Source organism: Pristis pectinata, chromosome 21 (genome assembly GCF_009764475.1).
Source record: "Pristis pectinata isolate sPriPec2 chromosome 21, sPriPec2.1.pri, whole genome shotgun sequence".
Classification (NCBI taxonomy): domain Eukaryota; kingdom Metazoa; phylum Chordata; class Chondrichthyes; order Rhinopristiformes; family Pristidae; genus Pristis; species Pristis pectinata.
Window position 1 is genome coordinate 10,252,231 of NC_067425.1, and position 20,660 is coordinate 10,272,890.

Here is a 20,660-nt window from a genome sequence, read left to right on the forward strand (position 1 = left end):
AAGCTGATTCATTGCTGTATTCATGCCATATTCTCAATGCAGTGGTGCACAGCAATAGGGAGGGCATGGATTAATATGAAGTTCCCAGGCACAACAGCTTTGTCAGTAACACATCTCGAATTTAAAGTACATATATTCCTTTAATGACCTCTTTTAATGTTGATTCCAGAAGTGTTCTTGTTCCTAGAAACTATATTGCAGATCAAGCCAGGTTAAGATGACACCGAGTTTGGATTTTGAAAATAAAACTGAAGATTACTGGAGGAAATGAAGGCGAGGGACTCCACAGTCAGAGATTCTGGACAGCAAGATAATATGTCAATACCTTCCACTACTTTCAGATTAGAGCCTTCCTGTAGGCCTTCAATCGTCTTGAGCTCAGAGAAGTTGTCCAAAACATTTCCATCCAGCTGCAGAGAGAAGCAGGTCCGATGGCAGGTGTCCTCTCTGTCCATAAGGACCTGATGGATCTCCTGCACCATCTCCTGGGGAGAAACCTAGGAAGGGAGAAAAAGGAAATAAATTAAGAAATAGAAAAACATTTTTTTTTTTAAAAAAAGGAATTCTTTGCAAAGAAAAGGAGGTGAAATATTCCCAAGAGATGCAATAAATGCATTATCCGACATAAATTGAAAGTGAAATAAAAACAGAAAATGGTGGGAACACTCAACAGGTCAGATAGCATTCATGGAAAAATAAACAGTTAACATTTCAGAGGGTTAGTTTTCTCTTCTTCCCAAATTCTGATGAAAGTTCAGAGATCTGTTTCTCTCTCCATGGAGGTTGCCTGACCTGCTAAGTGCTTCCAGCAATTTTTTGTCTTTATTTCAGAATTCCAGCATCTTCATTTTTTTCAAAACTGGATAGTAAGAAAAAGATATCGGGGTTCATGCTAAAACTTTTAAAATCTATCTTAGTGGAGTGAGAGAGTGGTTTAGAGGGAGAAATTCACCAACGGTGAAGCATTGAAAATCAGACTTACAATAAGAACATACGAGTTAGGAGCAGCAATAAACTACTTATCCCTCAAGCCAGCTCTACAATTTAACATCATGTGAAATCAGAATGTAACCTCAACTTCACATTCCCATTCAACCTGCAGTTACCTTGCTCCATTGCTTACCTCTGCCTTAAAATTGTTCAAAGGCCACTTCCACTGGCCTTTGAGGAAGAGTGTCCAAGACTCATGATACTCAGAGGAAAACATTTACCTCACCCGTTTTAAGTGGGTAACCCACTATTTTTAAAAGTTTAAATTCTAGATTCTCCCACATCCACTCCACATCTACATTGTCAAGATCTTGAGGACCTCTCAGAGACTAAAACTGGGAAAGATCTCAGAGGATCTCTGAAGTGGCGATGTTATCCCAAGAGTAGAAATTACCTGTTAACTATCTTTGTTTTTGACAATAGATCAGCCATTTTTTTAAAAAAGCTGCAATTTTCTAAATTCATGCACAGGTAAACTCCCTCAATTCCTACAAGGGTGCTCAAATGAAGCTTAAAAATAGACCTTCCTTTCTGCCATTCAGTAATTTACCATTCCCCTCCCTCCTTATTTCATAACATTTTTGCTTCCTTTTTCCAACTGGTATTATTTTAAAACAAATAAGGACAATTGGGAATTCTACCCTGTGAATTGTGTACTCACCACAATGACCAATACCACCTCTGGAGCCTGTGACGAATACATATCAATGCATTGATTTGCTAAAAACAAGCTTCAGATGATTTAATGACTGGAATGCTCCTTTACTGGCTTCCTAATCTCTGCCACAGTGAAGTTCATCACGAGCTCCAGGCACACTCATCTCTTTATGAGATATGCAACAGCTTTTTAACATCACTAAATTCAGCAACTAAACCACAGCTCCCATTGGAGAACTGGTGATGACAATAGGCATCAATCCTTTTGGGAGAAGGAGAGTCAGGAGAATGTGGATTTATGCTTCCCATGGAAACCATCACCCAATCGTTGCATGGCTGGTAACCCTCATTTCTTTCCATTGCCCCCACCTGTTTACCAACCTTTTTACTGGGACCACTAGAACTTTGTGCATTTCCATGTCCCCACCACCACCACCACCTGCCCTTAACTCCAATTCTGCTGTACATCCTCTTCAACCGATCTTTTCTTTAATTATAGTTCATTTTGCCTCGAGGTTTGCTGCTTTGATATTTAATCATCTCCTGCTGTCTGCCTAATCACAGACCTCTTTCTGCCATCTGAAGGGGAAGTAAAGGTCATGGATCTGAAATGTTATTCCCACACCCCACCGTCCACGAGAAATCCACATTTCTCAATTTTATTTTAACACTCTCCTTTTGTCTAAATCTATTGACATCTCAGTGAGCAGAGCTGGGGCAGAAAAAAAGAGGAATGCCTGAAAGGGAAGCAGACCTGCCAGGCAATTGAAGGAAGCAGCATTTTGTAGTGCAAAAGCAGCTGTAGTCTGTGATCGCATGCTGTCTCCATCAACCATCATACAAAATAGTGAAAACCTACAAGTAACAAATGTACTTCACAGCCAATAAAAACGTCACTGTCATTAGTATAGCAAATGTGAATTTCCTACATTATAACAGGAGGATATAATGTAGGAACTAATTGCATATTCCCACAGTCCAAAAGGTTAGGAAGTTGTGGGCATGCTATGTTGGCGCCGGAAGCATGGCGACACTTGCGGGCTGCCCCCAGAACACTATGCAAAAGATGCATTTCACTGTGTTTCGATGTGCATGTGACTAATAAAGAAATCTTACCTCTTATTCCTACAAATAATTTTATGGGAATTATTTGCGTACACTAAATTTCCACAAAAACTGGTAATTCTTTTAAGAGATGCTAAGGCAACCAAATACGACCCTGTTCTTCAGTTCGGTGGCATGGAATCTTTTGCATCCACTCAGGAGAACAGACATGTTCTCACTTTAATGATGCATCTCAAAGGAAGGTGCCACAGACAGTGCAGCACATCCCTCTGCAGTGCATGTGAGTGTCAGCCTGCACTTTGTGCAAAGTTATGAGCCTGTAGCCAATGGAGCCATAGCTAAAAATGGCAGCCATGGGCTGCAGGTGGAGCTTGGCTCGTTGACTCCATGAAATGAACTTTAGAATGATTTAAACCAAGGTGACATTGAGGGCTCTCAGCCGAGAAACACTGCTACAGTACAGCTGCTCCTCAAATGAAACACAGCAGTGTTCCATGGCTACACTGTCTGCACTCACTTCCCTCACTAATCCTGCTTCCTCACAGTAACATCCAGCTGGAAACCCTGGGATCCAACAACAGTCACTATTAAGTTTGTAGACGTGGCATCTAAACTACCTATAATTATTGTCCGTGCCAGAATGATGCCAGCTGTTCTTCCTTGGCATTCCAGAGGTGGAAGGAACTATAAAATAAATTGCATTGATTTAGACCATATGGCTATTATCTAATCCCAACGGATTCAACTCTGAAAGAGTTAACCTTCAAGACTGCAAGCGCGGAGTCTATTCCTAACATTTGCTGTAGACTTCATCACAAGTGCAGCTTGGAATGTTCCATGAGCCCTCACTTAAGTACGCACTTGCTTGCTGAAAGCAGAAAACATCAACGTGGATCAAGCCCTGTCCAGCTCAAACCTTGCAAGATCATTGCCACTTCCCTATATGTACGTGAATGCTTCGTAACACTGCAAAAGTACATAAACTGAAGAACCTTACCACAAGCACCTTCTAAAATAGAAGCAGAAGCACCTTTTAAAATAAAAGGAGAAATTATGGGGGAGGATTAGAAAAGATGTGACCTGCAGAACTTGTGCTTTTCAACAAAAGAACCTACTAGGTTGGCTGATGACAGCTTCAGCTGCAGTCAGTATTACAACTGCCTATAGCAAACTACAGTGGGCAGAGGAGTTTATACAGGCAACCCCTGCGTTATGGCCGTTCAGGTTATGGAAATCCACCCTTACAGAGATCACAAATCACTACGCAAAAATTTGAGATATGGAATAAAATTCGTGCGAAAAGAGTAAGTAAATCAACACAAAATGCATTTTTTTCAACTCTCATTTCTTGACACGTGCACAGATGACAGTTTCAGATTATGAAAAAAAAATCGCAATACACCCCATTTTCTAGGAACACAACCCTCCCCGTAATGCTGGTGTTGCCTATATATGGAAAAATAGTGTCAAGCTTGGTTAGAAAGCTCTCTGTAGTCAAATAGCCCATCAAGATTCAACATCAAGGTTCATACACAATGCTCAAGGTTCCACAAGTTAGAAATGGATGAAAGTAACAGCAAAGAGCACCATTTACTGGCATAAGTTCCAATGTTAATTTAATGGGAGTCTTGGAACTCTTCAAGAAATGTTAAAATTCCAGTTTTAACACCTTGGTGTTAAAAAGGGATTTTCTACCCTATATCAAGTCCTTTTAATGTCACTGCATCAACCCCAAGCCTTTGCCAATACAGTTTCAGGAGTGACACTCTTGAAAATATTTAGAACTCCCATCCATTAAGATTCCCCTGATGACCATCTGCAAGCAGGATTACATTATGTGGTGAGGAAAAGACCAAAATATATACTGATACAGTTCTTCACACTCCCAGGATTGCCCGAAATGTTTTGCAATTTTTCTTTCTGAAGTGTATTTTGTCATTTTGTAGGATCTTGCAACGTGAAGGTTGATAGCCAGGAAAAATTTCAGGACACGAAACTCTTCACTACAAAAGGTAGTCTCGAACAATACAGCAACGTCAACATAGTACAATGAAGTGTCAGTGTAGATTCTGTGTTCACATCAGGATGAGAGGTTTTAAATCCATCATTGTTGTCTCAAGGGTAGTTATCAATGACACATGAAGAAGGGGTGCCAACATTTATGGTGATGACAGTCAGGGTTCGATCTGTGGTCTGTGCACATGGCTATTCTCAATTAGAGCAACAGTGAAACTCCTACAATTGGTCTCTCATCAGTAAGCAAGTTGAAAGCAGGGCATGGAGTTGAGTGGAGGTGTTTAAAAGAGAAAATTATCCATGTTTCACAATCCTGTGTGCTATACAGTAACTCATGCTACAAGATTTAGGTAAATGCTGACAGTTTCAAGCCTAGTAGTCCTGGTCCCAAGTGAAACAACTAGTTAATATGCCAGCTGTCTGAAGTGCAGAGAGAAGCATACCCCTAAGCACATAGATAACAGAGAGGTATGGGAAGGGGAGGAGAGAAAGACAAACCTCTAAACTTTGCACTCTGTGAGATTTAACATGCTGAACCTGGTGCTTTGTTTACATAAAATAATGCTGTCCTTCATTCCACACTCCCAGTTCTTACTGATCATACTTAACAATTGCAAATGTGAAGGTCATCCGCACTTGTAAAGAAAATTGAAGATGATTTAGATCACTAACTACACTAGAGGAAATTCTTAAGTTTTCCGACAAAAATCATGTTTTCTCGTGAAATATGGGGTCACAATACAAGCATAAACTGCTCATCACTAACTGCCCTCAGAAAGATGGTGGTGAGTCGTCCTGTTGAACTATTGTAGGTCACGTGGTGAAGGTGTTAGGAAGGGCTAGAAGACATTAAAAGGAACATTTCCAAGTCAGGATTGAGACTTGGAAGTTACAAGTGGTGGGATTAACATATGCTTTCTGCCCTTGTCCTTCACAGGTTTGAGAAGTACAGTCAAAGAAACCTTAACAAGCTGTTGCTGGGCATCTTCTAGGTGGTACTAACTGTGTGGCAGTGGTGGAGGATTATGTTTAAAGGGCTGGATAGGGTACCAATCAAGCGTGCTGCCTTGTTCTGGTTTTTGTCAAGCTTTGAGTTGTTGGGACGGCCCTCACCCAAATGCAAATCAACCACAACCGAAAGAGAAACCTTTCTTACCCCCCTGCAAAAGTGTGTGTTTTTAAAAGTTTACCAATATTACCTGCCAGCATATTACCCAAATCATACTTCCTTATTTATGGCTCTCATCAGTGTTTCTCTCCAGGGCTATTCAACTGCAGTGGGCACCACAGCCTAGCTAAGTTTGTTGCACAATATTAGGACTGCTGCCATTTATACTGTGGGTACTGAATCCATTGACCTTTCCTTAGTCCCAGGGAAACGATGTGAGCGGAGCTCATTCAGCATAGATCAGGAAACAATGGCATCTTGTATTTGGTTATAAGGAAATGTCATTAACCAGTAAGTCATAGAGTGACAAGAATATTTATAAGGGTGCAAAGTGTGGTAACTGGGGAAAAAGAGAGTGGAGAGGAGAGATGCCATTTATTTATCAAATCTAGTTTTTAATGGGAAGTTTATTTATTCACATAAAAAAATAAACATCACATCTTAAAATATATCTCAAAAGTTGTTTTGCAGCCAAAATGGACACAATAGGCTGAAAAAATCCCTGTTTTCTGCCATAAACATCATTGGCACTTTTGTCATACCCGTGCTGGCTCCTTGAAAGTGTCTCAATCCATTCTTTCCCCAGAGCCCTGAAGATTATTCCCATTTATGTACATGTCCAATTCTTTTATGAAGGTTTCTGTTTGCTCCCATCACCACTTCAGACACTGCACTACAGATCACCCAAACTTGCTCCATTAAAAAAAGCTCTCATTTGCCCCTTGTATTTATTTGCCAATTTATTACATTTCCATCCTCTGGTTACTTATCCTTCAGCTTGAAAGAATAACAAATCCCTTCTGTTTCTGAAAGCCCTTAAATCTCACGTGAGGGGGAATAGGAATATAATTGGGGGAGTAGGATTGATGGGATTGCTCTGAGAGATCGCATAGACTTGATAAGCCATACAACCTCATTCTAGATCATAAAATATGAGAAATATGAAAATAGAGCACAGTGTTATAAGTGATCAGCTTATAAAACTGACTGTCCATCTAGTTAGATCATTCTGATATCTTAAGTACACAAGCTCATCACAACAGTAACACACAGAGTCACCATGATACATCAGTCCATGGCTCAGGTTTTTGTGGCCAAATTTTGGGAGTAAGATTTTGTTCTGATACACACCAGTGATGCACACAAGTTCAAGTCTCAAGTTCAAGCCACAAACATCCCCTCTAACAGTCCAAAGAAACCACATTTGACAAACCTTACTCAAGGTTGTATTTTCAGAAGGAATCTGTGGAAATCAGGGTAAAATATTAGCATAGATTAAAGAAAAGGACAAAAAGAAACTATGAATAAACAGATAATTTCCAAGATGATAACTGATGAAGAGCAAAAAGAACCAGCCTTTGACCCACAACTATTTCAATCTTAGACAAGGAGACTGAATGTAACCTACACATATTTGCTGCTGAAACAAAGCTAAGTCGAAAAGTATATTATGAGGGGTATAATAGAGGTACAAACTGATAATGGGCTAGTTAAGTGATTGAGCAAAGTAGTGGCAGATGGAAGTGTACTGTGGAGAAAGGCAAATCATCCACTTTGATAGTAAAAGGTTTAAAAAGTGGCCAAGTAAATGCTGGGATTCTGGGGTTTTTGAATGTCTTTATAAGTACAACAGAATGGTAACTGAAGAGTAAGGAAGTCTCGGTGTGATGACTTTGGTAAAAAAAAAATCAAGCAAGTTTGAACACCTAGTCAGCAAGAATAAGCTTTAGTTGAGGGCAAGGAGCTCTTGATTTTTATTTCTTAATGCAGAATCACAGAAAGATTACAACATGGAAGGTGATCATTGAGTCTCAATGTCTGCCCCAGCAAATCATTTCAGATCCCAACCATTTGCTGTATAGAACTTTCCCTTCATACCACTTTTGAATCTTTTGCCAATCATCTTAATTCTACATCCTTGAAAAGCTGTTCGAAAATTCGCCAAGTCCCAGAACATAAACTTCATAGTTGCAGAGGTGCGGTTTGCTAGGGCACCCTGGCAGCGAAGCAGTACTCAAGTTCTCTTCCAAAAAATTGTTTTCTCTCATCTTCAAAGCTTCCTTAAAAATCCACTATTTACCACTTTCCGATAACACTCTCAAGTTCCTTTCGCAGTCCGTCATCTCTGCTTTGTGAAATACTCTGTGACATTTCACCACCTTACAATTGTTTAACTGATATTATTGAGCTCATAGAAATAGCTCAAATGCTGGATCCACTATCCTGCGTGAAGAACAGGAAGTCCCTTTTCAGAGGTGAATTTGACATAATTTTGTTTTTTTACTGTGGGGCACAGGTTTGGCACCCATTTCTAAAGCGTCTTGTTTATTTCAGGTTTCCAGAGACAGTGTTATTCCCCCTCCTTGAAACTTCAAAACGGTTGGAAAAAGAGCAACAAAGTTAAATGGCTTTTCATTGCAATTATTCAATACCAAATCTCAATTCTTCTCCCATCTCCTTTGATGTGTTTTACATCTAAATTAATTAGTTTGAGGACGCTAGTGAAACCCAATGGATTTCCTCGAGACCAGCTGAATCTTGAACTGCTACCACACTCACCTGGAGATCAAACGGTTCTATGCCTGGGGCATGTATCTTGACAGTGAATCCTGTATCCTGGATGACTATAACTTCTTGCTCATTCCCATCATCCACACGAGTCTCACCATCTCCCTTCTCATTGTGGTTTCCTGCCTCTGAATGGCTGTGTCCACTGTCTCCATTCACTAACGGCATGGCTGATGAATGGGCTAAGAACAGAAAACATCAGATGAAGAAAAAGGACACACTCAGCACTTTTAATAACTAAGACTAAATAACCAATTGCATCATAATCACTTGCAAAAAGAATCATCATCACTGCAATAGTAGAGTAGGATTTGGTCTCTAATACCGTTTCAATAGTAGCAAGACTGCACAACTCTCAGGAGAATGAAATGCCCTTGACTATTCCATTAACAACCAAATGTAAAGTAGCGAGAGAAAGATTCTTAATCAAATAAGTACACGAGGTCCTACAAAATGGAAGCAGCAATAAGCCTTGCAATCCTTCAAGCCTGCTCCACCATTCAACAAGAATGCACCAAATTATTCCCATGGTCCCTTGATTCTCTTAGATTCTTCCCTGAATATGTTCAATGACTCAGAATCTACAACTCCAAGGTAGAGAATTGCAAAATTCACAACTGTCTGCAGGAAGACATTACTAAATAGGCAACTGCTTATTCTGAGACAATGATCCCAGGTTCTGGATTCTATATCTCAGCATCCAACCTGGTCTTTCAAATGTTATGGTTTAATTAAGTCACTTCTCATTCTTCTAAAGTCTAGGGAAGGTAGACTTCATCTACATCATAGGAAACTTTCCCTGCCTGGTTGCTGTACTGGGACATCACGCCTCTGGATCATTAGCCCAGCCCTCTGCATTACTAGCCAGTAAAATAAGCAATATATTGATATATCCAAGTTGAGAAGGATAGTACAGATCCACTGAAAAGTAAGTAAATAAAGGTGATAAAAATATTAGATGACAAAGAATAGAAGGCTCAAGTGGAACATAAACCGCAGCATGAACTGTCCAGGTTGAATGGACTGTGTTTCTGCTGTACGTTACTGTGAATTCAGAAACAAAATTAATTTCAGGAATGTGGTCAGGAAAGGGGATGGGAGATTTAAACCCCTCGCGTGCCCCCCCCCCCAAAAAAAAGAAATCAACCCACAAGTGAAAAGAAAGTTTCAGCTCTCCGGAGTGGGATATAGACATTCATTAAATATTACATTACTAGTTAAAAACACAGTTTCAACCACATAACTCTGGATGATATATTTATTTTGATCAAATAGCTTACCAAAAGTTTTAAAAGGTTTCATAAAATAATTGAGGAATAGAGCAGCATACCAAAAGTGCAGCATGATTTACCAGGCTGAATGAAGAACATCCTGGTGTGAACTTTTGTTAAAACATTGGATGACAGGGATATCTCAAGAGCTCATGCAAAATCTTGTTCATGTATCAAGCTTCCTCTTGCACAAAAACTAACAAAACGAGGTAAAATGTAGCAGGTTACTGTTCAATAAGGATCTTAAAATTCACTCTTGAGAAATCTGGCATAACAGCATTGATCACTCATGGTGGGTCCCTACTCTCATAATCCACTTATCGTACACTGTTCTGGGATATCTTAAGGATGTCATAAGATGCCAGCACACTTTCTTCCCACGATGGAGCCTAGTCAATGCGGTGAAGAGCATTCCTCCAGTGCAAAAGATTCTCCACAATACTGGTCTCACTAAACATTACTTAGCCATATTCATACTACAATGCAGATGAGAGAACCAGATGAGAACATGAAAATGCAAAAACTAATCAGCAAGATTCAAGATTAAACTGGCCAATAATCTGAACAAACTCATGGCAAATGAAACCCAGGGGGTATGGATAGGTTTACAGACCTCTTAAGTGATTCAAGTCACCTAAGAGTTTAAAGCTACTGGTCCATGGTGAATGGAGTCCCAAGAGACTGCAGATGCTGGAATATGGAGCAACACACAATGAATGCCTGTTCCTACACATCTTGACATATCTCTGCTTCCCCTACATTTAACTGAATTTGGATTGGTAATATTTAATGAAGTATGATTGGCACAGAAGCACTTTTTTTTGGAAAAGAGAGGCAAGTGCTGCAAGATTCCATAAATGTGATTTATTCACAGGACAATTTTATTTACATTCTAGATTGGTCGATGACATCTTCGTGATGAACCATTGGGTCATCGTGATATACATATTCAACTGCGCGGACATTTTAATGATGCTTCAGGGAAAATTAAACCAAAGACTACATGACATTTTTCTTTTTTCATCTTGGGGTGAGATAAGGGAAGGGAATGCATTATCACAGACACCTGCATCCTTCTCTGGGCTAATGAAACAGCAGTCAATCAACACAAAATTCACCCATGGCACAGCATTTGGTTAATTGCAGCTCCAATGTTTCCTGCAAAATTATATTAATCTGTCCTCAAAAACAAACTTGTACATTAACCCTTTGATGACTACAAGAAACTAACTACCTTTATTTATTCACGTTAATCTGTCACTGAGGATGCAATTGTGCACAAAATGCTTCAAATAAACAGGCCACATTAACATGCCTAAACAGAACTTGTGTGCACATGTTGCTGATGATGATGATGTTGCTGCAGACAATAAGGATTATTTTAAATGCTATCCCAGCTGGCGCAATCCAAGGGGTACAAAGAGGTCGTGGTTAAGTCATCGGACAAGTAATCCAAAGGCCTGGACTGATGACCAGGAGAAACAAGTTTAAGTCCCACTCTGACATTTTTGGGCTGTAAAGGCAGGGAAATGGAGTACAGGCCAAGTTCACAGCAGCCATGAGCTTACTGAATGCTGAAGCTGGCTTGAAGGGCCATATTGCCTAACCTCTGCTCTTTTTCTTATGTCACTGCTGTGTAAGAGACAAAACCAGGCGTTTACATTCAGTTAATTAAATACATTCTGGAAGTTGGTGTGTACAAAAAAAACTAGCATTGGTAATACTGACTACGAAACAACCCGACTGTTGCAAGAGCTCATTTAGTTCATTATTATCGCTTGTGAAGGGAAGTCTGCTGCCTGTGGCCAGTCGGGCCTGTGTATAACTTCAGAATCACAACTATGCAGTCAGCTTTTGACTTCCTACAGAGATGACCCAGCAAGCCACTCAGTACAAAAGCAACTATGGCTGAGCAATGAAAGCTGGCCTTTGAATAAATAAATTAAAAAGCAGCGGTCTCAAGGATTAGCAAGACTATTTTCCTTCCTTCACTAAGCTTGATTTCAACACTTTTACAATGCAGTCCAAAACAAGGTCATGGAAGTATTTTTTGGAGGCAGCAGTGGAGAGGAACAGAGGGGCAGGGAGTTTCCATCTATCACTGACAACGTTTCTTAAACTATTTTTGCAAAATAATTCTTGCTGAAGATGGGTTGGAAGTGCACTGTTCATTCCACTTCACACTAACACTTTGCCTTTATATTTTTGGAGGAACTAAGTCACCAAGATCTGGGACAAAATAGTTATGCATGGTTCAGTCAGGGGGCTAGAAGGAATTCAGTCCCCCGGGGGTTAACATGTGCCATCCAATCACAAGAAAATAATTAAAAGCTGTCAAACATCACACTGAATAATTGGTCATGGCCAGAATTACTGCTGCCAGCTCACATCAGCTGGTCACAGCTGCACAATTAATATAATTAACAGGCTGGTCTCAACAAAGAACGAAGGCTTTATTTTGATTTTCCTTTCTTCCCATTCTTCATATCCACCTGACTCTGCATGCAGAAGTCTCTTTCTCTTCCTTCGCTTCCTTAGATTCGCTTGCTGGCCGAGCCCCTTCGAAGCCAGATAATCCTCCGGAGTAGCAGGGAGTTCCAAGGAGCCTGGTGGCTGGCTGGCACACAATATTTCCACAGCATTCTGATCAGACAGCTTTCCATTCCCTTTCAAGCTACTGACATTTGTTTCTGGAGCAAAGTCCACCTGCTTTTTCACTGTTTCTTTTTTTGCACGCTCAAGGCAGGGAGTCACCATGGCAAGTGTCGATAGGACAGGGGGACTTTGATTTGGTGAATGGCAAACTAAGCAGCCAATAATATCATCTCTTATTAGGTGATCATCACAAGCTTTGGTGATCAGCTCTCTGCAGAAGTGCTTCTCTGGTGCTTCATTTTTAAATTCAAAACGTTTGTCACCCTTCTGCACAAAATCACACTCTTGGTTACAGCTCAATAATTCACTTGATGAATCCAAGCCAATAATTTTCTCTTCCACATCTGTTGTGTCAGCTATTTCCAAGGGAGCCTCTTCACAACACAATCTGTTGTCTGCACTGCAGTTGGAGTACTCTGACTTTCCACGAGCATGCCAAACTGGAGACTGGCAGCCATGGTCTTTCACCTGTTTCCTAATCGCTTCAAGGGCAGAGGAAAGGTCATCAGAGGTAGGAGACATGCAGTGTGAAGCTGCCAGGTACATCCCACTATTCAAACCACCATCCTTCTGGCCTGATAAAACCAAGTCCCCTTCAACACCATCAGAACACCCATCCTTCAAGGCAGCAGTATCTAAAGTTGAAGGCATATTATGCGTCAGGCTAAAGCTGCTGTTTATTGTGCTGCTCAAGATAATGTCAGGGTAACCTTGTAAACGCTGCTCCCCTGGCACAGTTTTATCCAAGGTGGCGAAATCAGAAGACGTAATGCAACATTCTCTCCGAGAGTCAGACGACAGCGGAGAGCAGTCAGTACGTGGGTCTTCATGCTGTGGTCTCAATATTAAGCCTGTAAGAAGTCTACAACAAGCAAAAATACTGTTTCCCATGACTGGCCAGTCATCCACAGACGGACCAGCAGTGTCACTGATGAGGAACAAGATTAAAAGCAAGACAGAAAAGCTAGTCGGTACAATGTTCTGAATGAACAGGATTTTGTGTGAACCCAGTTCCAAGCAGCAGCCTACACCAGGAGCTTGTAGAGCAGGCAGAGGCAATGGAGTTCTGAATCAAGACAAAGCCTACCGAATATTTCCAGTGACCTAAAAAAAAACTTTTCAGCAGCTGTGACTGCCAAGCTACCAACGCCTCTAAACAGATTTCTCGCATGTCGATACACTTTTGCAGCAGACATCAAGGACACAGGCCCTTTGCAACAGGCATGTTACGAAAAGACAAAAAAAAAATTGTTGCTATCACTTGTAAAGCTGCCGATAGTTAGGCAGCGTTAACAAAAATCTCCCTGGCCCAAGAAACATTACTGTACATTGCATTTTTCCAAGAATGCAGCAACCTCAGAATCTCATGGAATAAAGGCCACTCAGCCATGCAGTGTGACATCCATGACAAACAGCCCTGTTCAAAGCTTCTGCTGGCACCAGCTGTGAGAAAATGTCAAAAGCAGCATTTCTTCAGGGGTCGTAACTAGAGGGCTACTCAGGCACACCAGCGTCCATTTGTATCTACACTGAGCCAGACTGCAAGACTTCTTATATGGAACCTCAATATATCCAATAGGAGATCAATTGCTGGCTTGGGTTAAACAACAGAGCAGTTGTAGAAACAGAAAACTGGCAAATAGTCTCAAACCTGAGAAGCCCAACGTAATCCAAGAACACGCACATCCAGCTCTCCTTCTGATGCTCCCCAATATTAAACAAAAAGCCTTCTTTTCAGCACAAACTTTGTACTTTTTTTTGTGAAAGATAGGGAGTGTGAAATCATTAATTAAATAAAATCGACTCTGCAGGTCAAAACAAAAAGTTAATTGCTTCAGTATGAAAATAGGGATCTCAAAAAGGATCAAGCTCCAATTTTTAACAATTTTGAAAAAGTTAACGAAGCACAGTAATCAGTTACAAAGCCAGGCATTGTTAGTGCGTCTTAATGTCAATTAAAAACTCCACTTTCAGTTATTAGAAACATACTTCAAGATGACTGAAAAAGGATGTTAGGCTAATACCATGGGTCAAAAAGGGATACAAAAAACAAAAATAACTAGATTTGGCAAGTTTGAGATTTGAGGTCTGGTGCAATCGTTTGCTGGCTAGAAAAAGCAAATAAAATGACGACATTCAGTAACAAACATTAATATTGTACACATCCACTATTTGGTACATCTCCTGCTGCGAAGGCAAGAGGTTCTTTTCAAGGTAACTCAGCCTGCATTCAGCTGGTGTAAATTAAAGTTGACCTGCTTAATTTCTTTCTCCAACCCAAAAACAGCCAGATTTATTATCCTTGCATCATATACGCCATTGAGAACAGCAAACCTCGCCCCCTAGGGGAAGCTTAAGAACAAATGCCAATGAAGACCAGAAATCAAACTCAATCCCTCAAGTAGCTCACACAGTCTCCAGCACACTGCCACCCTCTGCTCACAGAATGCTGCACAGATATTTCTCCAGCCCACCTTTTGAGAGACACAAGCTTGTGCTGGTAACAACCAGATTTTTATGCGTCCCTGTGATCTATTGACATGGTATTAAGACTTGTAGTGGCAGGTGAAACAAATCTTTGAATGCATTGCTCTGCTTCAGAGTGAAAAACGTCAGGACACTTAACGCAAGTACATACATGTCATGTTAATAGGGCAAGGATTGTTGCTGAAACCATGAAATATGTATTTGAACAAATATATAGCCTAAAATTCATTCAAATAGCTGATTTCTTACATTTGACATTTCAAGTGTTACAAGAATAAATTCACTTAATATTTTATAAAATTAAATTCTTAAAATATAACCCAAAAATATAATGGCAATTGTCCTCTCCACTTTCCCAGCATTGTCCAGCTGAACAAAATGGCCTGTTGCTCTGCTGCTGACTGAAACCATGTGCAATTTTTTTTTAAAGCAGCTTGCTTCTCTTGCCTTTCTTTACACATTGGACTCAAAGGTGGTGGTCATTCAGCAGTGGAGGCCATCTCAATGGAATAGAGGCACAGAGTTGTACAGAAAAAGGCACTTCGGCCCACATATGTCCATGCCAACCAAGATGTAGCACTTGGCCCATATCCCTCTAAACTCTTGTATACCTGTCCACATACTTCTCAAATGTATTCAATGTACCTGCGTCAACCACTTCCTCTGGCAGCTGGTTCCCTATATCTGCCACCCGCTGTGTAAAACAAATGTTGCCCCTCAGGTTCTTGTTAAACCTTTCACCTCCAACCTTAAAACTATTTCCTCTAGTTTTCAATTCCCCAACCCCGTAAAAAAAACTCACCCCATCTATGCCCCTCATCATTTTATACACCTCAATGAGACCATCCCTCAGTCTCCTGCACTCCCAGGAGTAAAGGCCAACCAGTCTAACCTCTCCTGCACTCCTTCCTCACCCACAGATGACTGGTTCGTGACAGGAGGAACAGTCTTTTGTAGCCTGTCTCCTGAATCCCAGCATTGGTTAATTCTGGCATGGTACCATCCCTTTGGCTTAGATCAGTTAACTTAGCATCAGTCAGAAACTAAATTTTGAACCTTGCAGTTCTAGATGACTCAAGAAGACACCACATGTTGCTACAATGACTACTCCTTGGGTGGTCCCCTGGGATCGCTAACACTCGGGTTCTGTGGATGCTTAGGTGACCAATATGAAATCTGCACCGATGAGGTTGACGGTGCCTAGCAGGACAGGAAAGTAGGTTGTTTGTGAGGTGGTGCATTCTTTCCAGCACCTACATCGGGCTTCTCTGTGCTGCTGACTCATGGCCTCGTGGTTCTGAGTACCATCCTAAATGTACCTTTTCCATCCTGTGCAGTCATAAACCAGAGAAACCCAGGAGTCATAGGGGGTGTTGCATTTACACTAGGAGACTCAGAGGACATCCTTGAATATTTTCCTCTGTCCATCTAGTAATGTCTTTCCAGGATAGGACTGGGAGCAGAATGAGTCTTTCATGCATCTGGGGTTGGGCATGTGAACAACATAGTCTACACAAGGAAGTTGACTGGAAGTTTTTACAGCCTTAATGTTGGCTGGGAGAGGACACTGATGTTGGTCTGCTTATTCTTCCAATGGATTTTAACATGTTAACTGAACAATGAAGCCCATACCTTCCCTTCTATCATCTCTTCCAAATCTCATTTTTCTAGCAAACCTGCATTTTGCAACAGGTATTGACAGTTCCCAGTTCTGTTTAATGAGCCAGCTTCAGGAAGATACTAAATGTAGAGCTTGAGTCACTTCCGATCTTATTCCCCTCTCTCTCACCTTCCATTTGACCCCAACTAAATCCCCTACTTTGTATAGGTCACCAACTCATCATGCACTGATTTATGGGCATGACTCTGCACACTAGTTTAGCCAGTACACAAAGATTTATGCTCGTACATGAGGCCTCAATACACCTACCCCTTATGTTAGTATACATATAAAAATAGACAACAACATTGATTTCAATAATGATGTAGCACTCATACAAACCCAAAACAAGGATAAATAACCTGTATATATTTAAAATACAAGAACCTAAATGAGTCCCATTGCACTGGAAACTCGAAGTTAAATTATATTATTTAATTACCTTCACAAAGTTTTGATAATATTGAACTATAATTGTAATTCATGGACATTGCTTGAATTGGTACCTTAAATTCACCAAGGGCAATTAGTTACAATCTACAAGTGGAGAACACAAATGTTCTTGCTATCGCAGCCTGACAAGGTAATGCTGTATGTATAATTTCTGTGACCAGTATGTTACTGCTTAGCAGCAACAACCTAGCTATATCTAGGCCTTTTAATGTCACAAAGCATCAAGGTGCTTCACAAGACCAATGTCAAACAGAATTTGATTCCAAATCAAAAGGTGATATTAGGGCAAATTACTAAAAACTTGATTCAAGCATGTTTTATGGAAGATAAAGTTTAGGAGGAAGGAATTCTAGGATGCTGGACCTTGGCAGCTTAATTCAAGGTTGAACAAGAGGCCAGAATTGCAGAGATATAGGATGGTTAAAGGGCTGGAAGAGATTTTGGAGATAGGAAGGAGGCAGATTTATGATGGACTTGGAGCAAATTAGAATTTACGTTCCTGTCCTTGTCCTAACTAGTAATCACTAATACATTATTGTGGGGATTTTTTATATTTGTTACAGTTAAGATACTGGGTTTTATTTGCAGAGCGAAAGAGAGCAAGTGAAAGGAAATTTGTGTTTATTCTGGTCACCTGACATTACTGTCCTCGAACTGTTGCAGTAACAACAAAGGTGATTCAAATCCAGTGCATGATGAAAGGCTGCCAAAGCCCAAGTTACTTTCTTTGGAAAAGAAGAAAATGAGAGGTGATGTATTAAGATTACAAGGGAATTCAACAAAGAGGGATCCTGGCAAATTGTCTACCGCTGTGAAAGGCTCCAATATCAAAGAAGACTAATTAAATTTTTAGATATATGGCAGCAGGTCTGGCAGAACATTTTCCAAGTTAGGGAAGCTGTGATGTATATTACCAAAGAGAATCAGTGAACCATAGGGAGAAGCTCCAATTGCACATACTTCATGAGAGAACAAGGATTAACCAATATAGCAGCACATAGATTCACAGATCGGTTTCTGTGAAAGATACCACCTTTCCCTATTAAAACCACAACCAGATTCTCCCCTCCAAAGGTGCATGCCATTGTTTCTTCCAGATTTTTCCAATGTTCTTCTACTTCCACCCCCCACTTATAAATATGCTCGCTGTAAATTCTGCTGTTCCAATCAAACATTACTTGTTGACTTACACTAGTTCCTAGTCCAGCAGTGCCTCCATTTGAAAATTATCATCCTGGCTATTAAATCTATTGTGATCTTGCTCCCCCCACAGCATTAACCTCTGCCATCCTGCTAATCGTCCATGGTCTCTGCATACCTCCAATCTTGGCCTCCTGCAAGTCCCTGAATTTTTAAATTGCCCAACCAAATGCCTATGGTTGCTTGGACCCAAACTCTAATTCCTTCCCTCAACCTCTCTGCCTTGCTCCTCCTTTAAGATGCACTGCTAACCCCACCTCTCTGACCAAGCTCCTGTTCATCTGCCTAATATCTCACGTAACTTAGTATTTTTTGTGAGATGACATTTCGATGAAGCGTCCTTAGACATTTTATTATAATAACTGTGGTCTGAGGTGCTGTTACACAGGACAGTAAAGCCCTCCGTCAAGTACAGGCCACTCTTCTGTTAATGAAGCTGGAGAGGAAGAATCTACGCTTAAGCGATTCAAATATTTAATCCACAGACTAGCTCACATCAACCAATCTTGGGTCTGAGGGAAAACCTCGACACTAGTCCAGCTATAAAAACAAAATTAATCCACTCAAGGCAAGGTAATGGCTGATGTTCTGATCTTCTTTTAAACATTCAGTTTATGTACAGCTGAAATGCACCTTTGTTTCTTCTGCACTTTACTACTACAATGTACATGGGTAGCCTCCCGGGTTCTATCCTCTACAAACCTGACGTCATCTAAAGCTCTGCTATGCACATTCCATCTCACTCCAAGTGCATTCACCCATTAACCCTGTACTGCTGACCAGTGCTGGCTCCCAGTTATGCAACACCTCGATTTTAAAACTGTCATTGTTTTTGAACCCCGTTCTCTTTCCCTGTAACCCGTTCAGCCACAAGACATTTCTGCTTCACTATCTCGTGCTTTTCCGCACCACTCTTGGTGGCTATGCTTTCATCTACTAAGGCGCTACACTCTTCAATACCCTTTTTTAAAACTCTGCTTTTTCCTCCAAGTTGCTCCTTTGACCAAATGTTTGATCATCAGCACTGCTTTTTCCTTGTGTGCCTTACTGTGGAATTTGTCTGATAAAGATAAGATATCTTTATTAGTCACATGTACATCAAAACACACAGTGAAATACATTGTTTTGCGTAGTGTTCTGGGGCAGCCCACAAGTGGCACCATGCTTCCGGCGCCAATATAGCATGCCCACAACTTCCTAACCTGCACATCTTTGGAATGTGGGAGGAAACTGGAGTACCCGGAGGAAACCCACGCAGACATGGGGAGAACATACAAACTCTGGCACTGTAAAGCGTTACACTAACCACTACACTACTGTGCCTCTCAAGCGGCAACATTTTATTACATTAAAAGAGTTATATAAACAAGTTGTTGCAGTTGATTTACAGGTATCAGAGCAAACACAAGTGGTGAGGACACTTCATGTAGATGATGTATAAAGTTGGTCACATCTGCTGACTAAAAAAAAAATCTGCAGTGATTATTTTGTACCTATGATGTGCTAATCTGTAGTTTGTTGCCCACAGATAAGTCAGCATTTATCATGTTACAATGCTTGGATAATCACATGATGAATTATTTCACTGACACTCAATAATAGTGTACATCTTCTAGATGCATATAAAAGAACAATTAGTTTGCAGTCATCATACATTTACTTACAGATCACTGAGTCAGATTTATTCAGCAGATACGTTTTCTGTTGTCCCTTTACTTTCAACCGAAACAACAGTAGAATCAACAAATTACATAATGTTTTAGCAAGGCCCAAACAGCTTCGTGTAGAACTTGAACACAACCATTACCTTAAACACAATGGCTGGGAACTGGCAGCTGTATTGACAGCAAATCTATCAGTGCTCACCACTCTCACTGTATTTAAATGGCTGCTCCTTCTAGAGGACATCTGTGTACAGCTACATGCACAAAGCTGGAGACTGCTGTCAGTGAATGCCTGCTCCGCCACATGTACAATCCTTGCAGATGCAATCACAGGATCAGTGCTTTGATGTGAACATCTCACACACTATTCTCAAAGTAAAGATATCTGGAAGCATCAGACCTTAAAGGGGGACACCTGTAGATAAATATTAAGAGGAATAGATAGAGTGGACAGCCAGCGCCTCTTTCCCAGGGCACCAATGCTCAGTACAAGAGGGCATGGCTTCAAGGTAATGGGTGGGAAGTTCAAGGGAGATATCAGAGGGAGGTTTTTCACCCAGAGAGTGGTTCGTGCATGGAATGCGCTGCCTGGGGTGGTGGTGGAGGCTGATACGTTGGTCAAGTTCAAGAGATTGTTAGATAAGCATATGGAAGAATTTAAGATAGAGGGATATGTGGGAGGAAGGGGTTAGATAGTCTTAGGCATGGTTTAAAGGTCGGCACAACATGGTGGGCCGAAGGGCCTGTATTGTGCTATGACAAACTGAAGATCATAAAGAGATGCACACCCAATCTTTGAGATCTTT

The 20,660-nt window shown here is 40.8% G+C and overlaps 1 protein-coding gene across 4 annotated transcripts in view; it reads right to left on the minus strand.

The window, feature by feature from the left end:
- Window positions 1–20,660, minus strand: part of cluha (clustered mitochondria (cluA/CLU1) homolog a) — an 80,888-nt gene that overhangs the window by 51,366 nt on the left and 8,862 nt on the right. For 2 of the 4 annotated variants that reach the window (XM_052035643.1, XM_052035644.1), the window contains 2 exons: window positions 8,456–8,646; window positions 326–497 (listed from right to left, as the gene is read on the minus strand). In XM_052035643.1, the coding sequence (XP_051891603.1) occupies window positions 326–497; window positions 8,456–8,646 (363 nt within the window). Of the gene's footprint in view, window positions 1–325; window positions 498–8,455; window positions 8,647–12,227; window positions 12,353–14,041; window positions 14,177–20,660 lie in introns of those variants that run through there. The other 2 variants (XM_052035645.1, XM_052035646.1) reach the window with 2 other exon arrangements.